General features: G+C 37.3%; 1 protein-coding gene across 1 annotated transcript in view; it reads left to right on the top strand.

Annotated features, from left to right (window-relative positions):
* The window catches only part of LOC107673905 (potassium voltage-gated channel subfamily KQT member 5-like), a 133,430-nt gene that overhangs the window by 88,661 nt on the left and 20,332 nt on the right, over positions 1 to 24,437 (top strand). Inside the window, exons 3-8 of the mRNA XM_016467722.1 lie at positions 13,751 to 13,841; positions 16,761 to 16,887; positions 20,049 to 20,224; positions 21,118 to 21,243; positions 22,757 to 22,867; positions 23,985 to 24,080. Coding sequence (XP_016323208.1) covers positions 13,751 to 13,841; positions 16,761 to 16,887; positions 20,049 to 20,224; positions 21,118 to 21,243; positions 22,757 to 22,867; positions 23,985 to 24,080 — 727 coding nt within the window. The remainder of the gene's footprint in view (positions 1 to 13,750; positions 13,842 to 16,760; positions 16,888 to 20,048; positions 20,225 to 21,117; positions 21,244 to 22,756; positions 22,868 to 23,984; positions 24,081 to 24,437) is intronic.

Genomic DNA, 24,437 nt, shown 5'->3' with positions numbered 1-24,437 from the left:
TAAGAAAGAGATGGTTCTTTAAAGAACCTTTGACTGAATGGTTCTTTGTGGAACCAAAAATGGTTCTTCTATGGCATCGCTGTGAAGAACCTTTTGAAGCACCTTTATTTTTAAGAGTGTACAAAGTATTTTTGGCTATTGCTACAAATATCCCCATGAAACTTAAGACTGTTTTGTGGTCCATGGTCACATTTCAACATTTACTAATGCACTATTAAAATCAAAAGTTGTGCTTGTTAACATTAGTTAATGCACGGAACTAACATGAACAAACAATGAACAACTGTATTTTCATTAACTAACATTAACAAAGATGAATAAATACTGTAATAAATGTATTGTTCATTGTTCATTCATGTTACTTAATACATTAACTAACATTAACTAATGGAACCTTATTGTAAAGTGTTACCGATAAAAATAGTTGTTGACAATAAAGTCACAGTTTAGAGCTATTAAATTAGTATAGGTTTTATAGCCCAGATGATTTAACCTTCGAAGAAACTGATGAAAATAATTATCGGATACTTTTCTTGTATCTTGTATCTTAAAAACTGAGACAGTAAATAAGTCGTCTTTCCTGTGGGTTATTTTTGTTTTGAAAATCAAATAATAGGATGTTTTATCCTTGAAAATATGAACTAACTGAATCTTACAGGTGAAATTTAAAGCAAATAGCACCTCAAACTGCGAACTGCACTGCAAAAAGCAAAGAAAAAAGCATTTTCTTTGTGTTTGTGAAAGTATTTGCTGTGTTACCCACAGAGTACTGTATATATGTGCATGTGTGAGAGCGTTAGGGCTGTAGGGGTGATGGTTGCCGTATTGATCAGTGCATGTTTGTTGGGCAGGGTAAACGTCTGTGATAGATGGCCGTGTTAAAGAGCTGTGCTGTTCCCTGTGGCTCCTGTCCTGGTGGGTCTCCACACAGCCCTTGCTTTGCTAATGAAAGCAGATGCTACGGTGAACAGGTCAGTGCTGGATCAATGGCTCCCTCACTCAGGAAATGACACAAATCAATCTATGTCAAATCTGCCACTGAATAACACTGCAGGAGAGGGAGGTAGGGCAAGAGAGGGAGTAAGAGTGTTTTGGGATTCTTCTTCCTCCTTAATATGAAACAGTTTTTCTTTCTTTTACTTCATCTGCTTGTTTGTTTTTCATCCTCTACTTCCAATCTGTGCGCCACAAATCTCAACAAGTCTGATAAAAAAGGGTAAAGACCACTCAAAGACCACACAGTGCCCAACAAAGACACCTGCCCACACTGAGTCCACACTGAATGTATCAGAATGTAGTGGCACACTGCTGAAATTTCCAGTAAAAATGTCAAAACATCCTAACAACAACTACAAAAATAATATTATTAATAATAGTAATAATAATAATTTATTCAATGCCTCTGCCTGTGGGTTTTGGGTCTCAAGGAAGAGAGCAAAAACGAACATCTGCACCAGCAGCCCACTCACCCTCTCTACCTGCAGAAAGAGGAAAAACCATAAACATTAGACAGATGGAATAAGTAAGAGATAATGTGCCGTTATTCTGTCATTATAACAAAATGAACTCCGACTGGTGATCAGGACCAAAATGCAAATCGGACATGAAACCGGTACTGTGTAGGAAATTGGATGTCCAAGACAGCAGTCAAATATGCTTTTTATTGGTCATTATACAAAAATATCTGATGGCAGTATGCCACAATTGACCAATTAGAATCAAGTATTCCAGAGAGCCGTGTAATATTTGAAATGTAGTACAGACATCGCTTACACCCTTTTCAGCAGGATCATGTGGAGCTCCATTAGGATGACAGATCTTTCTACACCTTGATTAAGGTTGTGCATAGAGGTTAGGGTGTCATCTAACCATATGATTGCTTGTCAGATTTAGATTATACACTTCAAGCATTTCTATTTTATTCCTCAGAGAACAGGGAGTTACTGCCCATTGTGTGTGCATAAACAGATCTACATTAGTAATGTATTGTTGTAGTCTAGATACAGTGGATTCCAAAAAATAAATACTATTTATTTATCTTAATAAATTATTTATTTGTTTACAAAATTGTGTGCTGCACTATATTGTGGTACCATTACCGACACAAGACCTGCTGCTCCATACACGTGTTCACAAGCCTCGGTCCATTACACTAAACATCAACTGTGAACTACTTGCACTGCAAGTAGGGGGAAGGGTAGTAACACTTTTTAGAATGATACCATTTTTATATTTTCAAAAAGAGAGAGGTGTGTGAGAGAGATGGAGTGAGAGAACTTGGATAGGCAGGCTCCCTGGCTACTGTATCCTTACATGGACAATGTCAATACAAGCTTGACAGATTTGGACCATCTGCTTTTTCTCAAAATATCATTAATGCCATAAAAAGCCAGAGGTACAAGGGAAGATGTGAGCATTTGTATAGACAGACGTCTGGAACCGAGTGTGTGTGTGTTCTGTCACTCTGCTACTGAGTGGAAACTCTTTTACGTGAAGATAAGGCTGGAAAAACCTCATCAGCTGTTTTAGTTTTAGACAATTCAGTCATAATCTTCCTATGTTAATAGAGTTTGGTGTCAGTATAGTTTTGTTGTTACCCAGCAGCTTTTCAAGTGCTCGTATGATGCTTGTGGTTTCTCCAGTGATGAAAATCCCCCTCTGATGCGGCAGATTTACTGCTGCAGCCGGGGTGAAAATGAACCCCAAGTCTACAATAGTGTTTTGCACACTGCTTGTAAACAGTCCAATTAAAGCAAGCTGGAGAACACTTTAGTGGGTTTTGCAGTGACCCCATGCATTAGTAAAGTATGAGGGCCCACCAGGGGTAAAATTGCATTTGGAGAAAAAGAAAGTGAGACAGAGACTATAATCATAGGCAGCATTCAAAGTGAGCCAATGCTCACCATTATTTTGGCACATATTTTAAGTATTCTATTACATAATGCATATATACTATGTATTTACACTACCATTAACAAAAATTCTAATCTTCTAGTGTTAATTTCGTTAACGAAATCTATGACGAAAAATGTTCGTCAACGAAGTTTTTTACCCTGACGAAAACGAGACGATGACGAGACTATAAAAAGGTCATTAAACAATAACTGAGACTAATTAACATGCAATATCGTTGACGAAAAAAGACGAGACTAAAATGTAGTTAAAAGAACAAAAACTTTACCAAGACCTTTTTATTTTTGTTGAAAAAAGTAGAGCCAAAACATTTCAGACTGCTGTACAAGACTCTATTATGCGAGCGTTCATGTTTGCGGTTGCCAGATATCAAGAGCTCAAATCCCCCAATCAGAGCTTTTCTGTTAAACGGATACGTACTCTGCCGGGTCTGCCCGGCTTTTTGCTTTATGCAATCTGGCAACCATTCACACGCCCTCTCTCTGCGGAGGCGCCATGATCTGAAACACCGACATACAGTACTGTACAACTTAAGTTAGCTGGAGTTCAGCGATCACCATTTGAGGTATTCTGCTTAAATGAAATTGTCATTCAGCCAGTCTGTGTTCTGTCATGGATCTCGACTATATTGTTTGCAATTGTGGTTGCTGATTGTAACGTTACTTTGCAACCTCTGTGCGGTAATACGTTTTTTTTTTTTTTGCCGTTGTTTTAAAAGAGAAACATTATTGCAATTTGGAATTATTGGAATTACTATTAGGAATTTCTCTGTTATAATATTTGAGAGGAATATTTTCATAACGTAGACAGGGCGAGTGTGTATCTAAAGTCTTTGTTTATTTAGCCTCTGATATCCTGTTATAATCTGTGTAGATGAGGTCAAATAAACCATGCATATGAGTCGATATTCTATTGATTTGTGCTTATTGGTGAAAGAGCAACTTCTGATGAAATGTAAAAATACATTTCCCAAATGATAACAATCATTGCAATTAAAATTGAGCAAAATTTAATATATATATATAAATAATAAAATATGACGAAAATGTGTAAGTTTCCACTGACTAAAACTAGACTAAAATGCTCAGACATTTAGTGGACTAAAACTTGACTAAAACTAAATCAGGACAAGTTGACTAAATATGATAAAAGCTAAAAGTTACATTTGACACAGGACTAAGACTAATGGTGTGTTCACACCAAACGTGAAGCAAATATGCGCATCACGTTACTTGTGGGATGTTTTTTGCATCACTCGTGTGAATAAAAACGTCGCGATCAACCATGGTGGAAATTACTACAATTGCTGCTTTATACCTGTTTTTGTGGTAGTCCCAAATACGCAAAATAGCTGATAAAATTAACACTACCGCAAACTTTTGTAAAGAAATTATATATATATATATATATAATTTAGGCAAAGAAGTGGTGAAGGATTGCTTAGAAAAAAAGAACTGCTAGTTGGGATTCATCAATCTTCTGTTCCTCAATAAGACTTCAGACAGATGAAAATCTCCATCATTTACATATATTTATTATATATATATATATATTCTGTCCTTTTAAATCAGCATCATTTAGTATTCTATTTAGTATGTTTCTATTTTGTAGTTTCTTTTTTCTTTCTTTTTTTTTCTTTTTTGATAGCATTGGTTAAGAGCTGTGAAGAGCAGCCATAGAAGACAGATTGATGAAAGGAAGGGAAGGCTAACGGAGTGAGACTGCTTGGGTAGCTGCTTGAGGACAGGTATATTTGAGCTTTCTCTCTGCTGACTGTGGCTCAAGTGGCTTCTAAGCTCCTTTTGTGGTCCAGACTGATATGGTCTTTCTCAGTAGCAGTCACTGTTATATCCTCATGATTTGAACCTCAGTATCTGTTGTTTTGTCTCATTATATGTATATTTAGGTAGTTGCAATGCTTTTTGAGAAGTTGATATCCTGCATTGTGATATGCTTTACTCCATCAACAACAAAACAGCATTTTAAACATTTACATTTATGCATTTGGTAAACACTTTTATCCAAAAAACATGTATACTGTAGTGTTCAGCATACAGCTTTTATGAGCTTTCATATTATTTTAATTCTCAAAAATTCATATAAATTCTTAATAATTCATAGGATTTTTAAAGAATTCATAAATAGTTTTAAGATATTTAAAATCTATTTTTATTTCAATTATTAAAAATAACAATAAAATATATATATTTTAAAAATTATTTATTCATCACTAGAGAACCATTTAAAGTTAACTAGGTTAAAAATGGAGAAGAATAGAATGGTAGCCATTTACAGTACATCACTTAAAGTATACACTTTTCCTAACTCTTTTAAATTTTATTGTTGATAAGAAACATTAGTTTCTACTCTCTTTCTAATTTGCTAGACTAAACGTCTCTTTAGACTCTTTAAACTTCCTCTTTGGGATGTGAGATTTTGTCTCCACCTTTTCACTTGCTATTGTTTTTTCTTTGACTTTGTGTGATAGTTTGCATTGTAGGACGCAAGCTGACATCTGGTTAGCACCAGCAACTGTAGAGTAGAGAGAAAGAGAGAGAATGAGACACACCGAGGTAGCGAGGGAGTACAGGAGAGGACGTTTGGTGTTTGATGAGAACCTGCTGCTGTTTCCCTCTATGCCAGGAGCGTTTATGAACCCTGTCAGCTGCTATAGCTCACCAGCTTCCCCAGGTCTGGATCCTGTTAGTGCAGGATTTGTGCTCATCACATGGAAAAGAGCTTGTGTCAATTCCGCCCACTCCTCCTAATGGTACCCAAAAGGGAAAGGAAAAGACGGAGGGAGGGAAAGAAAGAGGGTGAGCAAAGCGTCTCCTGGCCCACACCTTCAAAGCCAAGCTATGCTGCATCATGGAAATTTGGCCCCGTTCCCCAGCCACGTGGGTGACATTCACTACACATTAGAATCATTACACTAACTCTCCTTTGTGTACTTTTTGTTTCTCCTTCTTGTGCTCTAAGAAACGAGGGATATGGGATAGCTTTATTTGACTACCGATAACAGTTGCATCTTACAGCTTCTGTCCCAAATTACATTTTACATTGTATGCTTTACAAGGCTAAAAAAGAAAACTTTGAGCATACCCAGATAACTTCCTTTTTAAAGCTTTTGCTATATTATTTTAATTTTTGCTAAAAGAGTTTGGATGCTTTAAAGTTATGCTAATTTCTTTGTACACTAAAATTCACAAATTTGCAGCGTTTAAAAAAAAAAGAAATTACTATTATTCAGCAAGGATGCAATAAATGTAATTCATTTTACAAATAAAAATTATTTTTAATATAATGCTATTGCTTTGAACTCTCTATTAATCAAATAATCTCAGTTTCCTCAAAAATATTAGGCAGCACAACTATTTTCAACATTGGTGATAAAAACGAATATTTCTTGATCAACAAATCAGCATATTAGAATGATCTCTGAAAGACCATGTGACACTGAAGACTGGATTAATTGCTGATGACAATTCAGATTTACCATCACAACAAATAAATTACAAATACAGTAGAAAACAGTTATTTAAAAGTATTTAAATTTAAATAATTTATTTATTATATCTTATTATAGTCTTATTTTATATGTAATATTTTTACTGTTTTGAGTTTTTTGTTGTTGTTGTTGTTGTTTTTTTTAATCAAATAAATGCAGCCTTGGTGAGCATTAAAGAAAAAAAGTAATCTTACCAAAGGTAGCCTCAAAAAAGATAATAGCTTGAAGTAATAAAGGCAAAAACGGATCATATATTACATTTGTGTCTACAGCAACAATATACATGCAATATAAAGAAACTATTTAGTAATGACCATCATAATCTCAATGAATGGTTATTTAAATGAATTATTATAAATGTTTCTTTTTTATTATTTAAATTATTAACTGTTTCCATTCACTTCAGTGAACTTTAGCTGGATGCTCTCAGGGCTTTGGATGCATATGACTGTGTTGTATTTTGTTAAGTAGTTGCTTAGAAAATAAAACTGCGTGTTTCATCTAGCCGATCAGCCTTGTAAGATACTTGAGTAGATTGTATAAACAGCAGGATTAGCTAATAGACTTTTGGCATGGGGACCATCCTGTCTGTTCCTGCTCCCTTTCCTCTTCAAGACAAACTGCTGGAGGCGGAACGGGGCTGAACGGTGTAGCTCATCCTCAACTCCACCCTCCTCCCCGGTGAAGTGAGGCTTAAAAAGAAGCCTAACCGCTGTGGTGTCTGGGAGGCTGCAGTTACGGTGGTGCTGTGTGAACTTTATGGGCTTACACTGCATTTTATTTGTCTATAAGGAAGAGATTAGGGAACTGCGTCCCTATATGTAAAACCTCTTGGTGGAAGTTGTAGTGGGGAGAGGGGCTCCTCTGATATTTTTAATGTCTTTTTTCAAAGCTCTTGAAAAAATAACTATTTTGGGACCTACACTAGTTCACTCATTTAAAATGTAGAAATATTATGTTGTACATTATAAAATTTAATTATTTTTAAAATGGATATGTTTAATTGATAACTCTACAGAATATTGAACTCCTATTTACACAGTCTGCAAATCAAAGTGAACCCAAACTACATTATTTTGACACACTATGTTCTTTTCTATAATTATCTGGTAGCCTTTCAATTTTAACAGAAGGTCATGAACCTGATTCAGCCAGAACATCATATTGATGCAGCAGTGGCATTATGTGATCAGCTTCAGGACCTTGGACAGCGCTATGCCTGATTAGACTTAACCTCGTGTTAAAAACACCATCATTTCTCACCTTGCAGAGTTTCAGGTGTGCTCAGAGTTTGTGTCTGTTATGTATGATATAATATTAGTTATATTCTTTAAATGGTGCCATATTCTTTGGGGCCGTTACTCTTTCAATGTACTTTCTAAAGAATGTAAACATGTAGTTTTGTTATTATTATTTATAATTGTGCAACTTTCCAATCATGCAAAACAACTTGAAAGATTAAACAACATAAATTCTTTATTTCATATGATATTAAACCAAGTGGTACTAAGGGTTATACTCCTTACACTGTAGATAGGAACAGATTTACATAAAAGTTAGTCAGAAAAATTGGGGGAAAAAGTAATAATGAAATCCATTGATGGATAAAAATGGGAAATATGAGAATAAAGTAGTGCTTAGACAGAATATAAAAGTCAATACACACACACACACACACACAGAGACTTCTCTGAAGTGCTGGAATATATTTTGTGGAGGCAAACTGCTGTGAAATACGTCCCATGAATATGTAAAACATTTTTAAAATGTAAAATTTTACTTTTTGGTGGTCAAAGGTATTACAATGAGTATCTGTTCTGTCCTTTGAAGGTGGATCCCTGCTTTTTTCTTTGATACGCATCTCTATAGTTGTCCTCTTTCTCAAATCCTTAAATATGCTCAGCAGTTGCTGGTGGAAGGACAGTAGAGCAAAGAAATTCATTCATGAAGCTTGATTCACAATGATGGTGCAGGAATATAAAGTGTTTTGTGTGTTTGTCCTTGTTGTTGCGATGCCGTGTGTTTAGACTGATTTGAATATAGGACATCCAGCCTCATGCATGCTGCTCTGTGTTCATACTCTCTGGAGCCGCATTAAAACTTCTCTCATACCTTAGCAAGCTATTATTAGGCTTCATCTTTGATCAGTTCTGCACACTGCCACCTCAAATAGCCATATAGTCTGTTTGCTGGCAGTAAAAGTTTAAAGTTAATTAAAAATCCCCAGTGCACTTTGAGAACAATTAAACTCCAACAAACTCGTCTTTTCCTGCCAGCTCTAAGCATATGCCTGACTGGCCTGTGTTCTTTTTATAGTACATCCATGACTGCACTACATTGATATTGCTCAATCATTCTGGTTTTGTTCTAAATCCCTAACCCAAGTTTAAAACTTCTACAATGAGTTCAGCCTGAAGTACTTTCAACAGTCTGTTTAAACTGAACTGATTTCTTTATTGAAAATCTCCCAACTTTAAACTGTTCTGTTTGAATAGAATGTTCAGTATTCAAGAAACGAGAGTGATGAGGTCCTTGTACTATTTGTTGAATTGTAATTTGGTCTTCTGTCTTGCATCTATTTACATACTGAATTGTGATTGGTCTTGAATGGTACAGTGATTACAGTGGTACAGAGAAAACACGACGTATTGCATTTGCAAGCACAGTGTTGCAGTAGCAGTTGTGTTTCCATCAGGAAAAAAAATATATAATTGCTCTCTGAATTGCTTGTGGCTTGTATGCTAGTGCATGTGCTAGTTTTGAGAGAGTTTTCAGAGGAAACCGAGTTGCGATAACAAAATCAAGCTGTGTCAAGACGTATCTGAGTTTTTAAGTGAATCGTGTGCTTGCACATGATGCAGTAATGGTCAGTTTTGACTAGCTGCCTCAGCTGGACTTTATGGCAAGGTTTCGTTCTCATGACTGGCTTCACTGGATCTGGAACAGCAACATGCAGTGTTAGATGACAGCCCTAATTATTTATGACAGGCCTGTGTTCAGCCAGCCAGAGGAATATCCAGGAATGCAGCAAAATGAAAAAAACATATTTAATTTAGCACAGTGTAACACAAACATGCACACTTATAATGGCTGATTATACAGTCAGTGTCCTGTTATCAAATAAATACAACCGCATACTCTCACACACAGACAAATTCAGCATCTGGAGTGCAAGTAATACAAGCATTTTCCCTTCACTCCGTCTGCTGCTGATCCATCGTCCTCTCTTACTTTCACACACTCGAACTCTGGATTTGTGATTAAGAAGTAATTCACCGTCAATCGCTGAAAACATCAAGGATGCTCTAGTTTTGTCAGTCAAACTCCTTGTGAGAGAGAATTTGCTCTGTTCTGTTACTGTAATGATTTCAGCTGTTTCTTTGTTTTGTTACTCCAAGAATAACTAAAATACCTTGACTGAATCTGAATCTATCATTAAACTATGATATCTGTCTGGTTTGCGAATGGTAACATTCAGACCCATGTGTAACCTGTGAAAAACCCATTTGACTGTGGAGCCATCCTCGTAAGAAGACATCAGTCAACAGCCAGTGGCTTTCATTATGTCAGGGCTGCGCAGGGACATTCAGTGCCACCTCCTGATTGTGTGTTATTGCTGTCATTAACCCTTGGCCCGTGTGAAGCTCTGGTCAGAGGTCTGAGTTGTGTTTTGCGCTCTGTTCCAGCTGCAGTGGAAACAGCAGCCAGTGTCCAGACCTTCCTGTTCAGACGGAGGAGAACCATTAGAGGCTCAAGCCAAATCAGAGCCAGATGTCCACAGGCTATTTGTACAAGCCATTCAATAATTACAGAGCAGCCGTTATATGTGAATGCTGGATTACTCATGCTATATTTTATATTAATTCAATGGAAAATGAATGATCATATTCATCTTGTCAGGAACGCAAAGACTGACCTCTAAACCAGCCAACTGTCTGAAACACAGAAACATCCCAATGCCATCTCATCTCTTCTCTTCTCTTCTCTTCTCTTCTCTTCTCTTCTCTTCTCTTCTCTTCTCTTCTCTTCTCTTCTCTTCTCTTCTCTTCTCTTCTCTTCTCTTCTCTTCTCTTCTCTTCTCTTCTCTTCTCTTCTCTTCTCTTCTCTTCTCTTCTCTTCTCTTGTTTCATATTCTCACATATATCTCTTCGATTCTCCTCTCATCTCATCTCTCATCTCATTTCTTCTTGCAAATTCTAGTTTCTGCTCATCTCATCCAATCTTCTCACCTAATCACATCTCACTTCTCTTTTTTTTCTTTTCTATTATCATCTCTCTTTTTTTGCCTTGTCTCCTACTCTCTTCTCTCCTTGTCTGCCTTTTCATTCTTCTTGGTTGCTTTCATCAACAGTCTTATTAAATGCTGTTCTTCACATAGGTTGATTGTGTGTGTGTGTGATGTGGTAGACAGCAATGCCGCCCTCTACCGTGTCATGTTTGATTAGATGCTACACACTGCAGGTGGCCTGGCTCATGGGGAAATATTTGAAATTCCAAATCCAAGCATGTCATCATTGCCTGTCTGAATGATTCTCAAACCCCTCAGAATCAAAACAGCAAACAAATCAAAACAATCTCAGACAGTTTCTCACACACAGGCAAACAGAAACAGTTGTGTAATCCACTATATGCTACTGTAACCTTTCTCTTCCTTTTTTTCTTTCTCTGTTGCATTGCAAAACTGCAGGCTGACATTTGCATACAGAAAATCTCATGCACTTTTAAACGCACAGACCGCTGAATTGGTAGGTGGTGCTATGTTTTGTCTTACTGGTGGAAAGAGGTCCATGGGGTTCAGAGCTTTGAAAGCTCATATGTCTGAGTCTGTGGGAGCCTGGCGCTGTGACCACATGGCTCTGATTGCTAAAAGACACATTGTCTGGCCTGAGTGTTTAGCAGAGCGCTGGTACCTGCAGCTGTTTGTTCAAAAAAGTCATTCCTTCCTGGTCCAATATTTTCATTTCCCCCCACAACTGAGTGCAAGAGATCCCTCAAATAGCTCTGAAAGATGTGTCTGGGTGCACGTATAGTGCAAAAGTCTGGGATTGCTTTCATTTATATTTTGACTGCTTTGACATATTTTTATGTAAGCGGATTGCAAATCTTGGTTCAATTGAAGCACAATGCACTCAAAGTGATTTTACTAAGTTGTGGAGGTGATGCTTGAGTGTTGCTGTTATTAAAGCAAAAGGGGTCAAACTAAATAAGAAATATAATTATAAAATTCATGTACATTTTTCAGTTCAGTTTCAGTTAAACTTCTGACAATATAATTAGTAATGAAAACAAATATTAAATTTAAAAAGAGTGCAAAATAGATGATTTTTCACTATTGGTCTCAGACTTTTGGAGCGGAATGTGTTTTTTGCATTGCTGCTACTGTTTTGCTTGTCTATTGGGTTACAGTAATGACTGTAGCAGAAGCCCGTTTCTTAGGCTTATTGTGTATGTGCATTTGTCCGTATGCATGTGTAAATGCAATAAACATGTTCTAGTTGAATAGCACGACACCAGTTTGAGTGTAATAGTTGTGGTCTGCTGTTACCACCAGGATATGGAAAGCGCTATATCCTGCAATGACTCATAAACTCTGTCACGATCCAGTCTTTGGGGATTGTAATACTATGGAGTGTTATGAGATTCACAGAAGCCCTCACATTGACTGAAAGAGTCTGGATTGTGTGGGTGTGCATGTGTTAGCCAAGCACTAAAAGGGTGAGGAGCAGGTCAAACAGACTGTGTCTCACTGACAAAAAGAGAAAGAACGACAGAGGAACAGGTGAGGACTGTCAGCATGACTGTGATAACAGCTGTTAACACAGTTACATACAAATGCCACAACTTGTTTGTCATTGATCACAGACAGATACACAGTTAGTAAATAAACACCTCTCAAACTCTTTACACTTCATCTCTCATTTTGAGAGAGTATGATGCTCAGTTAGGCCTTTCAGCAGTTGTGCTATTGCATTAATAATTACAGAATGATCTTTCAAAAATGTAGGGAAATAGAGAGACATTTGAGTCTTCTCATGCCTTAAAAGGGACATATCATGGATAACAAGATTTGTCTTGTTGTTCTGTTTAGAAATGAACGTGTACAGCTACATAAGTAATTCAGGAATCATTCAGGAATCAATCGTTGTATTCAGAAACTGATGAACAATAGTGTAAATTATGCTGGGGTATACAGACGATTGCCAATCATAACTGAGCTATCAAATCTAATTTGCATTCATTTGAATTCAAATAAAAAGGTTTAAATCTACAATGCCCTGTCGTTTTTGTTTAATGTTTTTGAAAGTAGTTTCTTATGCTCACCAAGGCTGAATTTATTTGATCAAAAATACAGTAAAAACAGTAATATTGTGAAATATTAAAATTAACTGTTAATATGGGTACAAATGGATATGTGCTACCAAAAAGCTGCTTTCACTGGCAAAACAGGTATAAGGGTCAGAGTGAGAGGGTGGGAAATGGTAATGTGAACAATTTTGGTGCAGGAAACCAATTATAAGTGGACCTGAGATGGGAAAGAAATAATAATAACAATACTACAAAATGATAGAATATATACCCTTTCAATTAAAAGGGAGGTGGAGGCAAAAGGTAAAATACAGAAGACAGTGCTGAATGTAAAAAACTGGCTCCCAGACACAATGTATTTACAGGAAACATAAGGACAGCAGTTGCTGGAAGACACAGTGATGTCTGCTAGTTCACTCAGACAGCATACGGCTGCACGTCTCGCACAGCTGCAGCTGCTTCTGAAAATGAAGAGTCCATTGCTGTTCTCCACCTAAGGCCAATGTTCTTAATGGCCTGTTTATACAGGGCCAGAGCAAAAGAGGACAGATACGGTATACTACACCAGAGAGACAGCAGGAGAAAGCATGTACTGTATGTTCCTGTAAATAGCTCTCAGACAATAGCAGAGAGCCAGAGGGTGTTACATAGTTATACACACATCCATCATTAACAAAACTCTGCAGCATTAATGAGGCTGAAAGTGATGATTTGTTAGGGAAGTTCCTTGTGTGAGTGTGTCATTCAGGTACTTCAAGAGCTGTTATGTTTACTGGTCAGTTGCTAAAAGAGCTGTAGAAAAGCACCACCTGATTCGATTGTGATCTAATGCCGCGCTGAAAGCTGTCAGATTCAGTCTGTGTTCTTTCACGGGGTCCATCCTGAGATTTGTTAAAGTGCTTTCACATCTGAACAAAGAAACCTTCAGTTTCATCTTGCAGTTGCTCAGATGAAGTCACACAGAACAGGATACAGTTACTTCAGCTTTATAACTAATGTTTTTCCTTATTTGTTCACTGGCAGGTTCACCTTGGTGTTTGGCTGTCTGGTTCTCTCTGTGTTCTCCACCATCCCTGCTCATATGGACCTCTCCAATCACTGTCTCCTCATACTGGTGAGACACACAAGCCTACTGTATGTAATACCAGGAGCATCATGCACTTATTATTTTTGAGGGGGCACGAGGTATTAATATTTTTAATACAATTGACTTTGTATTTAACGGGAGTTTAATAAATTATATTATATATATTGTAAGTTACTAATTATAACACTTTCATTGTACAGAAAGAGAGCAAAGAACATTATCATTAACTTCAGTCTAGCCAGAGTTCAAACACTCTCAAAAACTCCTATTATAATCACTGAAGCTGTTTACACTGTGAAATGCATATCTTACATCGATCGCACATCTGCGCTTCGTTGTTTCTGATGAGAGAATTAATTCGCCAGAGAGCAGAATTCAGTAAGCGACGCACGCGCGCAGTGAACAAAACACCGTGTTTCATCGATGACTCATCTGAATGCCTCTGATTGGCCGTTGCATTCATAAACTCAACAGATTCGTGTGTGATTGGTTATAATGCGCAGCGCTGTAAAACGCGCCTGTCTCTGGCTCAGTGCCAGCCAGCGAAAGCAGATTTGAAGTCAGCATGAATTGCTGTTTACAACCCATTTTACTTCCGTAATAGTTCCGCAATAAATAATTAAGTATTTCATAGTAAAATGTGGTATTAAATGAGAAAAATGTAGTGTGAAACTTGAATTGATTGTATGGGGGAAAGTTTGATTAAACAGTTGCTAAATAGCTATTTGGATATTGGTTAAGATGGTCTTACATGGCCTAATTGATATCAGCAGACTACTGTTCAAAATGTGGGGTTATTTTAAAACAAATGATTTTGTTTGTTTGTTTGTTTTTCTTTTTTAAAGAAATGAATACTTTTATTCAGCGAAGATGAATAAATTGATTGAAATGTTTCTTGAGCAAATCAGCATATTATTTCTGAAGGATCATGTGGCACTAAAGACTGGAGTAATGATACTGAAAATTCAGATTTGCCAGGAATAAATAACTTTTTAGAAAATATTCAAATAGAAAACAGTTGTTTTAAATTGTAAAAAAGTTTCACAATGTTATTTTTTTCACTGTATTTTTGATTTAAAACTTTTAAATAAACTCCAAACTTTTGAACTGTAAGTCCACACTACAAACAATAGTGTTGACAGGTTATTGTTATATAGTTATCATTCTTGGTATGAATGGGCCTTAAGACCAGGGTCGTAGGGTCAGTGGAGGTACATTTTGATTTCTTGTTCACTTCAAGTCTCAAAACAAGGTCTCAAATGACAGTGTTGATCTCTGATCTGGTGTTCCAAGATCCCTTCAAAAACTTTGTTCAGTACTTCATGTTAAAAGGCAATCACTTGGATTAGGCCATTTGATACATGTTGTATTATGCTGAGCTGGTTTCATCCTTACACTGAGATGTTTTACTGTTTGATGGGATCCTCTCAGGTGACAACAGAAAGCAGCATGGTGCTTTAAGTGATTGAGCATCTCAGTCCCACCGGACTCTTGGTGGAGCGGGCCAAGGTGTTCCTGTTTCAGTTAAAGAGGCTGTATTGAGAGATGTTCAGAGACTGTGAGGCGACCTGAAAGCAGGAGAGGATGCTACCCCACTGGTGGGAAAGCAGGACCTGCACAGCCTCCAGTATCAGATAGTGCTCCGGATAAGCAAACAGTGTTGTGTCAAGCCGTGGGAAGCCCAGCTCAGCTGTCACAGTGGATCAGGACAGGACAGTTAAAAAGCCTATCCCAGGCCTCTTACCCCTTAGAGAAGGTCAAACGTGAAATATGATCCGTAAAAAGGTTGAGTGGTCCATCAACAGCTGCAAAGAGGACTTGATATTTAGACATAAATTTGATCAACATTCAGGAATAGTGAATCTATAAAACTTTGAGATGCAAAGTATATACAGAACTGATTCTTGAGAAACGTCCTAGAAAATGAACAGCCATTAGTTTATAAAATAGCAACAATTTCATTTTGAAATCCATCAGAGAATTTTCTTAACATAAATTCATTAATTAAATTAATAAAAAAATAACATAACACTATGTTATAAACCACTAACCCTAAAATTTAATTCAAGATTTTATATAAATCAAAATATATATTAAATATATATTATGAATATATTAAAATTGAGAAATTAGAAATGTAAATTAAGAAAATAGAAATGTAAATATGAATAGAAAATAGAATAAATAGAAATGTATCTATTAAAGAAACATTATTACATATAGTATAAATCTTTGATAAGGTTAATATCTGTCAACCCCATTAGATATTTATTTATAAAAAACATTTAAAAACCAGGCAATATCAAAGCCAGACTACTTCTTCAAAGCTTATTTTTATTTAATTAAATTTAATTAAATTTAATTTTTTTTTAATTTCAGATTTTTTCACTTATTTTTAAGAACATATCCAAATAAATCTTTGAAACGATTTTTATTTATTTACTTGCTTGCTTTCTTACCAGTTTATTAGCTTGCTTTGTTTCCCACTACTTAAGAATCAGTGGCAGGTGATCCAAAACTTGAAAGTTTTGACTGATGACCTGATTGTAAGCACACTTAGCATCAGTGAGCAGTTTAATGTAAATGTGTGGTGTTTCTCTGGGAGCGGAGCAGATGTTTTAATCAGGTGAAACCCTCTGTGAACTCAACTGGGGTTTATCTAACAGTGCAATTAGCAGGCACCAGGAATGTGGCAATGAGGGATTAACTGAGAGGTTAATTATCTTACAGTAGCTAGACATGACCGCAGCCTCCTGTGGTGAACCAGGGTGTGTACAGTATTTATGTGCAAAGTATCCATGTCTAACTTTACAGAATATAATATACAGTAAGCATCTTTGTATTTATTTATTGTGAGATAGCTTTAATTATTTGCTGAATTGTGTGAATTATATCAATGAATTGGTGCATCTGATGTCATGAAAGGTGTTTGTGTTTTTTTTGCAGGAGTTTGTGATGATTGTTGTATTTGGTCTGGAGTACATCATTCGCATCTGGTCAGCCGGATGCTGCTGTCGCTACAGGGGATGGCAAGGACGACTGCGCTTTGCTAGAAAACCATTCTGTGTCATTGGTAAGATAAAAAAGTGTGTTCTGTGAGTGTGCTCTCCACCCGTGTACGTGTGTTTGTAGAGGGTGATGGATCTGCTGTGTTTGTGTGGATGTTGACAGATGCTCGATGGGCTAATGATAGCACCTCTGCCCCAAATCGATGACTGACTCAAACATACATAGTGACTGAGAGAGTTCTCTTGTAATTCTCTCTTGAGAGGAAAAGCAGACGATAACTAACCAATGAGGGATTACAGGAAATAACTAACCAGTGCTATTTATATTTATTATATTTACATGTGTGGCATATGTGGTATTGTGTTGTATGAGTGTAATTTAGGCTCCAGTGTGAATATATCAGTCTGTTGTGTGCCACACACTGAACCTCATCTCCATTCATTAGGAGGCCGAGTTCCATCAGCATCCCATCAGCGCTGAGACTAACTCTGAATTATGAAACAGAAAGAAAAAGGAAACAATTTCCCTTCCCTGCTCAACACATTTATTCAGCACGTCCTATTAGAAACTGTGTAAAGGTCTTTGCATATTATTTACGTGCACGTACCCTTAATGACGCACACTGACTTTATGTGACCACATCCTCTATTATTTCATCTTCATGTAAACTAATACAAATATATTTATCTTCAACTTCGTGTAGCACTTTTGCATGGCAACATAGCAACTATTAAATCGTTTAAGTCAGTGGTTCTCAACCCGTGGCCCGCGGGCCGCATGCGGCCCATCACGAATTCAAATGCGGCCCACCATGCTGAACACAATTTAAAAAAAATACTTTCAGTTTTACAATTCATTTTAGTTTTTACATTAATTTAAAAATTTACTAAATAAATTTAAGCTATAGCCTAATGTTTTTATGTAAAATAATTTTGTTTTTCATATATTATTTTCAGACATGAGCAGTACTCACATAGCCTAATTAACGTTACGCATTTAAAGTAACGACCAAGTGGCCAGCGGCAGACAGTGAGCATATGCTTTATCAATTTAGCCTTCTCAAATCATCACGACTTGACTCAAATAAAATCTGTAGATATAAAACAGTTCACGCATATAACAATGTTTAAACGTTAAACCTAGATAAATGTGCGCTATATCCAATAGTTTGCGCGGAGAGTGGAAGCTAAAGCGCGCTTTGCAGGACATGGAGACGCCAGCGCGATCACTTGCATATTTTTTCAACCTGCCCGCGTCTGAACTATGACGTGAAAATTGTCCCGAAGCCCAGCCCGAGGGGCGTAAAAAAGTCGGGGCCCGTCAGGCCCGGGCTGAAATGCAGGGCTCTAGCTCTGATTTAGCACACAGAAAACGATTTGACTGAAAATTTATCAGAAGAGATGAAAGAAAGATAGTGGTCATCTGCGCAATTCGGGAAAAGAGGCGGCTTTTCTGCATTAGGTATGTTTTTTTTATTTTCTTTCTTTTTTTTACTCTTTGTACAGCAGTTATTGTTCATTCTAAATAATTTTTTTAATGTAGAATATGTGTTACATAAATACATGAAATGTAGAACATATAAAAAAGTGCTCGTGGCTCCTCTGCCCGTGGGTGCCCTCCCCCCCCCGCCCCATGATTGTGCTGTTACTCCTTTCGAGCCGAAGTTCACAAAATTGGGTGTTATTTATGGGGAGTAGAATTATTTATTTATTTCAATGAATGTAATCGATTAGATATCATAATATTTAGGCTATAATATTATACGTCAGGTTGGTTTGTATTGCTGACGTAATATGGAAATGATATGTGTGCGGCCCGCGAGACTTGCACTTGGACCATAGTGCGGCCCGGTGGAAAAAAAGGTTGAGAACCACTGGTTTAAGTGATTAAAAAGGTTTAACCAATTAATTAATTGAGAAAAAATCTGGAAAATCAAAATAAAATAAATAAATAAATAAAATAAAGTGTGAAGCATGAATGCATGTGCAACAAAACTAGTCAAAAGTTTGGGGATTTTTTAAAATGTTTTTGAAAGAAGGCTTTTATGCTCACCAAGGATGTATTTATAAGTACAATGAAAACAATACTGTGCTATATGATTACAATTTAAAACAAATGTTTTCTATTTTAATATATTTAATGTAATGTTTTCCTGTGATGGCAAAGCTGAATTTTCAGCATCCATTACTCCAGTCCTTTTAAAACATTAAAATGTGACATTACTTAACATTTATGTAACATTCTAAATGTCCTTACTGTCATTTTTTATCAATTTATTGCATCCTTGCTAAATAACAATGTTAACATATCTTACTGACCACATATTTGAACTGTGGTCAGTATAAAAAAGTTTTACACTGAGCGCAGTCTGAGATCTGTAGCTTTAAACAAGGACATGTCGGTGCTGTCCTGTCATATGTGAAAACCATTTATAAAATATTTAAATCCTTGAGCTGAAAGTTTGGTTATAACACATTTTTATTAAGATTGTAATTCAAATTTAGTTTGTTTAAAAATTGTTTTTTACAATACACATTGTTCCATGATTCTCATGATTTTTAGATTTCCATATTGTAGCATGGCTTTTGTTCACAAGGACCATAATTCTTCTGTGCTCATTCCCATCTGCTCGCATTCTTCAATGTTCCATTTTCACCTTGTGGCAACCTTCAAAGGTTGTGAGATTCGAATTTCAAATAACAGCCTTTTAGGAGGCCACCTTCAACATGTGTGACACGAGAACATTCTTATTTCAAACCTCAAGTGTAACGTTCAGCAGGAAAATATGACAGAGGTGATTTGAGTAAAGAACAATATTATTCCTGGTTAAGACACACTGGGAGCTGGAGAGGTTTTTCTGTGTGCCGCGAAGTATTAGATATGCTGTTCTGTAAGGCTGTGGCTTCTCTGCTCGCTCTTGGCCCCTCTCTCTGTCTCTGATCTCAGGGAGAAAGACATAACAGACAAGTGAAACAACAGCAAGCTTAGTTTGGGTAGATGGGCTCTGATGCTCTTGAAATGGCTGGGGGGTCTTGTTGGAGTTGGCTGAGTGATGCCAAAGTATTGATATTGTGAGATAAAGAGGACTATGAGTCACTGATTCCATCTCCTAAATGACTAACTGCTATAATTATTATTTTTTTAATAAGTCAATCAAATTATTTCTATTGCTCTGTTGGTGTTAACATGTACAAATGATCCCTGTCTCCAATGTTTGTGTTTCAGACATTATTGTGCTCATTGCATCCATCGCAGTGGTTTCAGCTGGTAGCCAGGGCAATATTTTTGCCACGTCTGCACTTCGCAGTCTGCGTTTTTTGCAGATCCTGCGAATGGTGCGTATGGACAGGCGAGGCGGTACCTGGAAACTGCTTGGATCTGTAGTCTACGCTCACAGCAAGGTATACTGAATACTATTTAACAACAAAAATTAGTAAATGAGCTCAGGTCATGAAATTGCGTGTGAGTTTTCATGTCGAGGTAGACATGTGACCCCACAATCAACCTCTTTTTCCAGCACCGCTTGGACTGAAACTCCATCCACGGGCTACAGCCAAACCACACGCTTCCTCAGTCCTCAGTTACCCACCATTTAGTGGAGAGATTAGGGGTCCCCGCAATGAATCACTGTGGTCGATATAATAGCAGAGTTACTTATTTCTATCTCCTTTCAGGCTTAAGCGTTTACATTTTCCTGACATCCCTGATCAAACTGAAAAAAAACCCAGCTTAAATCAGCTTGGTTTATTGGCCTTTGCTAGTTTAGTCTGGTTTAGCTGGTCTCCCAGCCTGGTGCTCAGCTGATTTACAGTAGCTTGTTAACCAGCTGATCCCCTAACCTGACCAGCTGACAACCTCTTTAAAAGCAGAAAAATAAAAAATAAAATAGAGTTGAAAGTTTTAAATTCTAAAACGTTTTTATTAAGATTGTAATTCGAAATAAGTTTATATGCAAAGTGCTTTTTATAATAAACAATGATCCGTTGCAGCTTTATAGAAAATAGAAGAAGAAAGAAGAAGAAAAAACAAGTTTTGCAGATTTTCGCTGACCAGGCTATTTTTAATCTGGTTTAAACTGGTCTCCCAGCCTGGTGCTCAATTGATTTAGCTGATCACCAAACTGGTCCCCCAGTCTGACCAGTTGGCATGTGCCAAAAAAACCAATTTAAAAAAAAGCTGAGACCAGCAAACCCTCTAGCTGGTTCAAGCTGTTTTTTTCTGCATTAAAATTTCATATCTTGGTAGATATGACTTTAATTTGTTGGATGTTTTAATATTGCAATGTTTGTTTCAGGAGCTTGTGACCGCCTGGTACATTGGCTTCTTGGTGCTGATCTTTTCTTCATTCTTGGTCTACTTGGTGGAGAAAGAATTTAACAAACAGTTCGCCACCTACGCTGATGCTCTTTGGTGGGGTACGGTAAGTCTACCTTAACTGCCTTCCTTAAACGTCATCCTTTCGCTCTTCCTCAACCGCTTTCAGTATTTGTGCAGATTTTCCTTTAAAGGGGACATCAGATGCCCATTTACCCCAAGTTGGTATGATTCCTTAGGGTCTTCATGAAATGTCTGTAACAAACTTTGGTTAAAATTCCTCATTGGCTGTGTAAAACAACACCCTTTTTACCTTGTCAAAAACAGCTCTGTTCACAGTAACCTGTTTCAGTGTATGTCTCTTTAAATGACCCCACTCCTCTCTTCTGTGGGGCGTGTTGGCACAAGACATGCGAATATATCCATATATGGCTTGGAGGTGGTCTTATTCAAATAGCTAGCTATCTACGTAGAAACCAGCTGCAAACTGAAACAGCTCACTGAATGACACAGTTTCAGACTCAAATCAACTGGTTGCGTGTTTTCTTTTCAGCTTTTCTGAGCTGACAGACATACCAGAAACCTAACTAAATGCAAAAAAAAACATTTTTATTTTTAATTCATCTGATGTCCCCTTTAAATGTACACAAACCCCCCATTTGTTTTAGCATTTTTTCACATCTATATACAATCTGTATAAAATCCATCCCCCACTGTCTGGTTTTAGGATGCTCAATAATACGCTGTATTTCATGCATTAATCAATAAGTGATTTACAACCATAGGCCTTGACAGGGTTTAGTTGTTGTGGTACACACAGCATGACTGGTCATGGTTCCTCACCAGCTGACTTAACAAATCAATGCATGTAATTTGTTGTTCCTACCAAGCACAAACGGAGCTGTTTCGAAGAGATGTGAGGTCAGTTAAGGGTATGGTCTTCTGCAGTATAGCTCAGATGTAGAGACAAACCAGCGGTGGGCCAATATTATGCTGCCACACAGTATTTACACTGGGTTGAGCCCAAGCCAGTGTCTGGAGCTGACAGGCAGGCTTCCGTGGAGGAAAACAGGAGAACGGGAGTCTGGCTTTGTGTGTGAGCTCCCACACAAGTGCTGTGAAAGGCCGCCGTGCTCTTTGCATTTGACAAATCACTTACTTTTACTGGATGTGTTGAATTTGCTTTGGCCAGGCCTTTGTTTAAGTATCCCCTGCCTGCAAGAATCCAAAGCGCTCATGATTGTGGAAAGGAGTGCGAGATGTTGGTCACCAAAGAATTTCTCTTGCTGAAAGATGGATCTAATACCATGCATCTGTGTAACTTTAGAATGCAGATTGGTGGTTATGGGTGTTTTAACATGGCATAAATGGACAGAATTGAATGCATGTTTGGAGGCCTTTGACTTTCCACTTTGTTTGGCCATCATGTAGATGCAATCAGAGGTTACTCTTCCTCCTCCATACATGAGTGAAGGTTATATGTGGAGTGTTAAAGTACACTGCAGTCCTGCAACCAGACACATAATTGAGTGCTGTCTGCCTATTGGAAGTCTTTAGCAATACGACCTTAGTCTTTTAAACATATAAAAAAGGTTGACCCTTTATATTCTCTTCCTCAGATCACGCTCACCACCATTGGATACGGGGATAAGACTCCACAGACCTGGACCGGGCGGCTTCTGTCTGCAGGGTTTGCTTTGCTGGGCATCTCGTTCTTTGCTTTGCCTGCTGTGAGTAGCTCCAACCTGATTTGTACTGCTTGACTCACATTCTGACATTATAACAATGGGATAAATGTTGTTTTACATAACAAAGGATTTATAAAAATGGAAGTTAAGCTATAGTGTACTCAAACATGGAAATCCTGCATTTACTCAACCTCATGTTGTCCCAAACCTGATGATGATTGCTTTCTTTTTTTAAGCTGTTTTTTTTTCCATATAAAAACTCCATAAAAACATCTTTACAGTAATCATGACCCATGCACTAAATTCTAAGTCTTCTGAAGTCATATGATGGACTGGTGTTCAGAAATTTATAGTCACCATGAAATCAAAATTCTCCTCCTTCTTTTTTTTAATGGAATATTGCATTGTTTATTATAAATGATTTAGCCATGCATATCATGTACACATTCTTTTAATTATTGTGTCCTTATAATCTTTAATCAAAAACATTAATCCCTCCCCGTTAGCATTCGGTCACTCACAGCAATTAGCAAACAACAATGATCCAATTAAATCTTGATGGATAAAAATCAAGTTCCGCCCTTCAGTTATTCAACAAACCATTTCACTTAGATATACGACACAGTAGGGAAGAAAGGATTATCATAATTTTCATAGTATGGGGAAAAAAAACTATGGAAGTCAATGGGAACCAGTGGCTGTTTGATTACCTTTTTTGGGTTCAGCTGGAGAAAGAAACTCATTTGGAACAACTTCAGTAGTAAATGATGACAGACGAACAAATGAATGAATTGCTCTGAGATCTAAGTTTAAGCATTAGGTTAACCCTTCTTATCCTGACTTCTTAAGTGATCTCACTTATGAGAGATGGGGGATTTGTGGTCTTTTAGGAGGAAACTTGAAATCACTAAAACCATTTTGTTAGCTCAGGCAGACTGTTAGTACTGTGATGATTTTTATGATGTGTTTGAGAACGCACAGTATGTGTGGCTGTAAAGCCCCACAGTGGCCTGTCTGACTCATTCTCGTCAAGTATTCTGTAACTCTCTGCTCACAAATATGTCCTGCACAGTTGCAGTCTCTCTTAGTTCAAATCAGCGGATTGACCCTTAGTAATAGGGTGCGTTTGTGTTCTTTCTGTGGGTGGATGTGGGTGTAGGGCATTCTTGGCTCTGGCTTTGCTCTGAAGGTCCAAGAGCAGCACAGACAGAAGCACTTTGAAAAGAGGAGAAACCCAGCAGCCAGCCTCATACAGGTAAGCTCACCCTATCTCAAACACTCGATCAGTCAGACATTCAGAATGTAAGTAACTCAACACATGCTGCTCCATTAGCATTTATAAGTAAGGTTTATAAGTAAGTATAAACCTTTCAGTGCTACTGCATCCATGCTTAATGCTCAGATCTCTTCATGTTTCATAATTGCTGGTTTTTAAGGAAAAAAAAGAACATAAGCCGATATCTTCTAAATGTATGATTTGGCCTGTCCTCATTCTCATCCTCAAAGATCAGATTCACTCCAATACACACTTACACTGCATAGTGTAAGACACCCTGATAGTGTCAGTTTAAGTCAGGGTAATTATGGTTAAATAAAACTAAATGTGAACTGA

This window comes from Sinocyclocheilus anshuiensis, unplaced genomic scaffold (assembly GCF_001515605.1).
Source record: "Sinocyclocheilus anshuiensis isolate Anshui unplaced genomic scaffold, SAMN03320099.WGS_v1.1 scaffold292, whole genome shotgun sequence".
Lineage (NCBI taxonomy): Eukaryota > Metazoa > Chordata > Actinopteri > Cypriniformes > Cyprinidae > Sinocyclocheilus > Sinocyclocheilus anshuiensis.
The sequence above is the reverse complement of the archived record's forward strand: the minus strand, read 5'-3'. Positions and strand labels throughout refer to the sequence as shown.